This window comes from Seriola lalandi, unplaced genomic scaffold (assembly GCF_002814215.2).
Source record: "Seriola lalandi dorsalis isolate HSWRI2012SDOR001 ecotype SW California unplaced genomic scaffold, Sedor1 jcf7180002054425, whole genome shotgun sequence".
NCBI lineage: Eukaryota > Metazoa > Chordata > Actinopteri > Carangiformes > Carangidae > Seriola > Seriola lalandi.
Genome location: NW_019524978.1, coordinates 1,902,913 through 1,909,865, shown reverse-complemented (window position 1 = coordinate 1,909,865; position 6,953 = coordinate 1,902,913). Strand labels below are relative to the sequence as shown.

The following is a 6,953-nucleotide window of genomic DNA, read 5'->3' as shown; positions in this document are numbered from 1 at the left end:
GGTGATTTATATTTAACAGAATAATACTTAAAATATAAATAATCTATTTTAATCAAGCACTTTCCCAGCCAACAGAAGCTTGTGGTTAAAGCCCTCCTTTACTTGTTTTCGGGAGAGCTCTGCCTTCCCATTCACTGGAGTAAGAACGTCACCTAAATCATTTCTTTTGCTCATTAGCTATTAGATATTTGTCAGAACTCTGAGACATTATTCCTAAATGTCTCAATTTCATTAACATACATCAACATACATGAGCAATGACAATCCAGGTGCTGCACATCAAGAGACATCAGGGGACGCGTTCAGTTAACTGAATGAATTAAGCCAAATACCATCAGCTAATTCTATTGTAAGTGGATGCATTTGCACTGCACAGCGCCCTGATGCTTTCTCCACATAAGGAGAGAGAATAAACAAAGTAAGCGATAGTGTTGGAGATGAACACCTTCTCACGTCTGTTGTATTTCACACAGATGCCACATAACTTCAGGCAAAAGCTTCACTGCCCCAGTCTGTGCTGTTGTCACTGCCGCTGCTGTGAGTTCTTGGTATTTGCTGCAAGATCTGAGGATTTCTCAACCAGACTGGGACTCCCACAATTTTACAACTCAGTTGTGCTTGTGGCTGTAAATATCAGAGGATGCTAGTGGATTTGGACATGTTGTAGTTTGTTTATGCTCAGTGATCTTATCTGCTGATACTACTCACAATGAACTTGAATCTTACTAATATATAATGTGTGAAAGCGTTGCAGTGCAATTACCAGACAGTTCATGAGAGCAATAGCACAAGGTGTGTTTCTTGACTCTTTCCCCTGCTCTCTGTTTGCTGTTTATCTTCACTGTCCTATCATATAAAGGCATACAAATGGCCAAAAAAACAAAATCTGCAACACAAGGAAACCATGTCCTCATTTGCTCTCTTATGCTGTCCCCTGTTTCTCTTGCTCCTCTTCCAGTGTCTCATCTTTTTCACTCAGTGTCTTTCTATTGTTTTCTCAAATGTCTGCCCGCAGTCATGTGCTGGAAAAACAGGGACAGTATCACATCAGGTATTGTTATAATAGACTCTGACGTCCACACGGAGCAGCCAGGCACAAAAACATTCTTTGATTCTTTAACACTGAGAATAACTATTGAAATGTGGAAGCATGGAGCCTATATACTGAACCTAACCTAAACTTTCTTTAAGTTGGAGACAGGGAGCTCAATTTTCTACCTTAAAATGTGCTGACTGATAGAAACCTCAATCAGATCATTGCTTTAACTTCTGTTGCAGCAGTGCCTCACTCACACAATTCCATTCACCACGCAGTGTCTCCATCGCAGCTATGATTAAGTAAATAAATGAAATAAATGCCATGCATTATGAAGCTAAAATGATGATACAATAAAATGACATTTTAGTGTTTTATCTATCGTAACTGCACCTAATGTGCTGGTTCTAATGGTAATTTGAATATTAGGTTAATGTTTCAAAATCAAAACAAACAAAAAAAAGTTTGGTTAGATTCCAACAGATGCGGAGACATTCATATTGTTGTTTGACTGACGTGAAGCAGCCACACAGCTCAGCAGAGATATCAGGAAAGGTGCAGTGGGGGATTTTTGTTGTTGCACAAGGTAACTCAAGCGACCCCTGAGTTCATTATCATCAGTGGCGCACAGTTGATCACTTTATATCTTTATTCTTTATATATTTATTCTTTATTAGTGCCACGGGCCACGTCTGCAAGCTCCTGAAGCTATGGCAAGATCTCAACACCACAGCTCACCTGCCTTCATCTCTGCATTGTTCAGGCTGCTGCTGATGGGATTTTCAGAATAAAATGATTCCTGACATTGATAAACAAATTGATTGGACAAGCTATGGGTAATTTATTTTATAAATAAAGTCTACATCCAGCCATCAATGCTTAATACAGTTTTAGGTTGAGGATGTGAGTCAGTCACTCTTTCACATAGTTGAAAGTTCTGTACATACATGTCAAAAGCTCCTCTGTGAAAAAAGTCTGTTGTGTATTCAGAAGCTGTGGAGTGTAGAGAGCAGGAACAATGTCCTGAGAGTGGCAATATGACAATGACTTATATTCATAATTGAACACATTCACACAGTGTAATATAGTGACATTGAAGTTTATTGTGATAATTCAGCAGATATGTAGGATAACATGTGGATGATACAGTCACATCACTGAGCGAACATTAACTACAGTGTGACCAAATCCAGAAACATCATCAGAACTTTACAACCATGTTACAATAATTCAAAGTGGTAAAACTGAAGCCAAACAAATGAACATTTAACGGTTGTTGGAGCAGGAATCCTCAGAATCTGCAGCACAGTCCACAGACACTGGGGGTGCAGCAGCCGCAGCAGAAGCGACACTTAATGCCACGCTTCTGTCTGTTATATGGCATCTGTGTGAAACACAAGAGACATGAGAAGGTGTTGATCTCCAACATTATCACTCACTCTGTTTATTCTCTCTCCTTGTGTGAACAGAGCATCAGGAAAACACCTGTCTCTTATACACATCTGCACAGCAGCTGCTTTCAGGAGCACTGCCACTTCCCAGCATCTCTACAGTAAGTGATCCTGGGAAATTCCTGACAGATGGAAAGTGCTGTGTTTTTGTCCTACAACATCAAATCAACATGAACTTTCTCTCTTTTCCTGGGTTGGCCTGAAGTACAGGTCTGTCATACAGCATGCTTATACTTAATCTGTAAACCTACTATTAATCTTTGTGACATATAATAACAACAAACACACAACACATACAAAATCAAAATGAATTGATTTTGTAAATACTTTTGTTTTTTACACATCTTAAATGGAAATTCATTATAGATGTCCTAACATATATTACCAATTGTTAAGCTAAGTCATATACATCAGATTTAGTTTTAACAGTGTGACATAAATGCTTTATGACAATGATATTATTATTCTTAGAGTAAACAAACTGTGGCCACTAGATGCCATTTTTTAATTTGTATTCCTCATCACTCAATCATGTTCGGATTGAGTTTAAAACAAAAGCAAAATTAAACTAAAAGAATGATTATTCATGGATAAATGTAGATGTATGAGTCAGTAATGCGGACACAGAATTACAGAAGAAGAAAAATAAAGGTAGAGGATGAAAAGTGCCATTTGAATTCTCAGTATAACTTTCATGGTTGTAGATTTGGATATGGACACTATGAACATGTCCCTATAAATGTTAAAGAAGTTATTCGTAAGTTTTGCTATTGTTACATAGCCACCGTTAACATTAACACCTGTTTACTGACCACTGTAGAAGAAACGTTGCTAAAGGTCCTAGAGTCCCTTTTATACCTTTTGTATGGTAAATACAATGATGGATACAGCTCTTAGCAACACTGGCAAATAAAGAGCTGTTAGTGCTAACATTGGCTATGTAGCAATATTAAAACTTGCACATAGGTCCTTTAAGTTGCTGAATTGTCCCATATTTTTACCAATCTCAAACCATCTTGCCATTTTGATGGGTGTAGAATGTGGTAATGACGGTAAGTGTCCCTTGCTATAATTTTGATCAAAAGGTTTAAATATGTCTGTGTCTGATCAATGCATTTGCTACACAAACAGTAACAGATCACGCTCTCTACTTTGAGTCCCTAATAGGATTGGCCTTGCCGTTTCTTTCTAACATGTGAGAGGCTGTAGCTACATCTGGTTTGTAAGAGGCGCCAAACCTCCATCAACTACATGTGCATGTAGGCTAAATGAGGAATGACTAACAGTTCTGTGCACGTACATACGGGACAAATCATGTCGTATTGACTCAATTTTCAATATGGGATGATTCTGTGTTGTACTGGACTGCTGGCAGGCATTAACGTTAGTGTGTGAGTGTGTCTAAAACGTTTAAAACGCATAGCACAAGTGCATTTAGGTTGTGTCCAAATCCACTTCTGCTAGTTTAACGGTGGGAAAAAAGACGCACACGGTTCAAAAGGGGTCACAGGTGTGTTTTGGGCGTAACAATAAACCAATCAGCATGTCATCTCCTATTCTCTTTAAAAGCCAGGTGCACTTGCTCCTTGGCAGATTACTATTATGGAATATTTGCCAGGTAGTAAGTAAGAATGCTTCTCTGCAGAGTGAGAGTAAGCAAGATGACATGAAATTATGGTAAGAAGTTTATCATCAATGCAAAAAGCAGCTTCCAGGAGGGCCCTGCTGACCCATTTATGTCAATCAACCTGTGCATGAAACAAAAGTATTTACAAAATCACTTCATTTTCATTTTGTATGTTATATGTGTTTGTTATTAAATGTCACAAAGATTGATACTAGTATAAGTATAAGCATGCTGAGACCTGTATTTCTAAGCAACCCAGCAAAAGAGAGAAAGTTCATGTTAATTTGATGTTGTAGAAAAACAGAATTTCCCATCTGTCAGGAATTTCCCAGGATCACTTACTGTAGAGATGCTGGGAAGTGGCAGTGCTCCTGAAAGCAGCTGCTGTGCTGTCAGTGATGAGGCAACAGTGGCCCAAGTGAGTATAAATACCAGCACATTTTGCACATTCAGCCATCAGACAGGAGAACTTAAAGGAGGTGAGAAGAGTCACCAAAAGAGTCAAAGAACATAACAACTTCAACAAGTCACTCTCTCCTAAGATGAAGACCTTCAGTGTTGCAGTTGCAGTGGCCGTCATGCTCACCTTTATTTGTATTCAGGAGAGCTCTGCCACATTTACTGAGGTAAGAACCTGACCTGAACTTGTTCCGTTTGCTCATTAGCCATGAACGTCTTTCCAAGACTCTGAGTTTTTGTTTCTTCTTTAACAGATACAGGAGCTGGAGGAGGCGGTGAGCAATGACAATCCAGCTGTTGAACATCAGGAGACATCAGTGGACTCATGGATGGTATGTTCAGTTAACTGAATCCATTAAATGGACTAAATCAGATGTGTTTTCCTGATGCTCTGTTCACACAAGGAGAGAGAATAAACAGAGTGAGTGATAATGTTGGAGATCAACACCTTCTCATGTCTCTTGTGTTTCACACAGATGCCATATAACAGACAGAAGCGTGGCATTAAGTGTCGCTTCTGCTGCGGCTGCTGCACCCCCGGTGTCTGTGGACTGTGCTGCAGATTCTGAGGATTCCTGCTCCAACAACCATTAAATGTTCATTTGTTTGGCTTTAGTTTTACCACTTTGAATTATTGTAACATGGTTGTAAAGTTCTGATGATGTTTCTGGATTTGGTCACACTGTAGTTAATGTTTGCTCAGTGATGTGACTGTATCATCCACATGTTATCCTACATATCTGCTGAATTATCACAATAAACTTCAATGTCACTATATTACACTGTGTGAATGTGTTCAATTATGAATATAAGTCACTGTCATATTGCCACTCTCAGGACATTGTTCCTGTTCTCTACACTCCACAGCTTCTGAATACACAACAGACTTTTTTCACAGAGGAGTTTTTGACATGTCACAATATGAAAATCACATCTGTGAATACTAAAATGACTGATGGCTGAATCCATTCGGCTGCTGCAGTGTAAAGGTCCTGGTATCATACATACTGCTTCACTGTCATGACTTACTGGGACACTCGAATAGAACAGAGCCATCAGTAATGTGAGCAGTAACACCTGTGATTTTCCTACGCGGACAACACAAAGTGATTACTGTGAAAAAGATCTATGGAGGAAAAAGTGGAATCATTTATACATCACACTGATGTGCAGTGGGTGAAATGTCATAAACTGCCCTTTCTTCTGTTAACATGACTATTGAGAGACACTCTGGGATTTTTCTTCATAAAAGGCAACAAGAGAAAAATAAACTTCTAATATGGGTATTAAGGCTTCACAGCTAATACCAAGGTAGTCTTACATATTTACACAGGACTTTGATTATTAAAGTTAAGGTCACCTTTGACATTTTTAAATGAACTCAAATACAGAGAATTTATAATCAGGTGACACATATACAATTAAATAGAGAACTAAAATAATTCACAGTGTAACTCAGTTTTTGGTTGACAACTCAACAGCCTGCTCACATTATTCCTAAAAATAAATAATTATTGAAATAAAAAGTGTTCACATTAACATGTGGCACATGATTTAGACTTAAACTTCTCTTATCTACAAGTAGCAGAAAGCTTCATTGTTTTGAACCTCAGTTGTTTTGTCTGATGTCATAACAGCTTCCATCCAACTATTCAAACAAGAAGCATCGAGACCAACAGCTGCAGGTCGATGCTGAGTAGTTACTAATATTCAATAACTGCTTCTATGAATAGATATAAAGTGATGCTTCCTCATCATATGAAAACAAATATGTGTAGATTGAAACAGATGTAGAGTCACTCATGGTTCTAGTTTATTGACAGTGATGTTGTGGTCATGTGACACAAGCACACACGTCAGCTGGGTTTTACTAAGTGAGACGTGGTGAAGTCGGGGATGTTGCTTTTTGCACAAGATGTTATATTCTGAAAGATGTCGACCATACTGAGAATTCAAATGATCCCTTGTTTAATCAGTGTAAAAAAACCCATTTTTTTCTTTTTCTCCCATTAAGGAAAACACAAGAAACTTGTGCTACAGAAAATGAACCAGACTCAGTGAATAGCTCCCTAAGCTTAATATGTCCTATGATAACTAATAATTATAAAGACTAATGAGCAGTGATAACTAACATGTCTTTGGGGTCATCAGGTGGGAACCTCCTTTCACCAGTGTTTCGTCTAGTTGGTCCCATGACACCTCCAGGAGGCTAGACAGTGATCACAGGCGTCCCAGAGTCACTCCCCTGATGCCAGTCATCACTGCTCCACACACCACGATTATTTTCTTTATCTTTATCTTATTTTGAATGAGGGAGGCAGAGTCAAGGAGAGATGCCTTTTTGAGCTAAACTCTTCCCCGCCGGATTAGGCTGTGCTCT

General features: G+C 38.7%; 1 protein-coding gene across 1 annotated transcript; it reads left to right on the top strand.

The window, feature by feature from the left end:
- The first annotated feature begins 4,602 nt into the window (after positions 1 to 4,602).
- On the top strand, positions 4,603 to 5,350 carry LOC111658053 (hepcidin-like). The gene is made up of 3 exons (XM_023410423.2): positions 4,603 to 4,740; positions 4,828 to 4,905; positions 5,050 to 5,350. The coding sequence occupies exons 1-3, from the start codon at positions 4,657 to 4,659 to the stop codon at positions 5,140 to 5,142; spliced, it is 255 nt and encodes an 84-aa protein (XP_023266191.1). The 5' UTR covers positions 4,603 to 4,656; the 3' UTR covers positions 5,143 to 5,350.
- Positions 5,351 to 6,953: the final 1,603 nt, after the last annotated feature.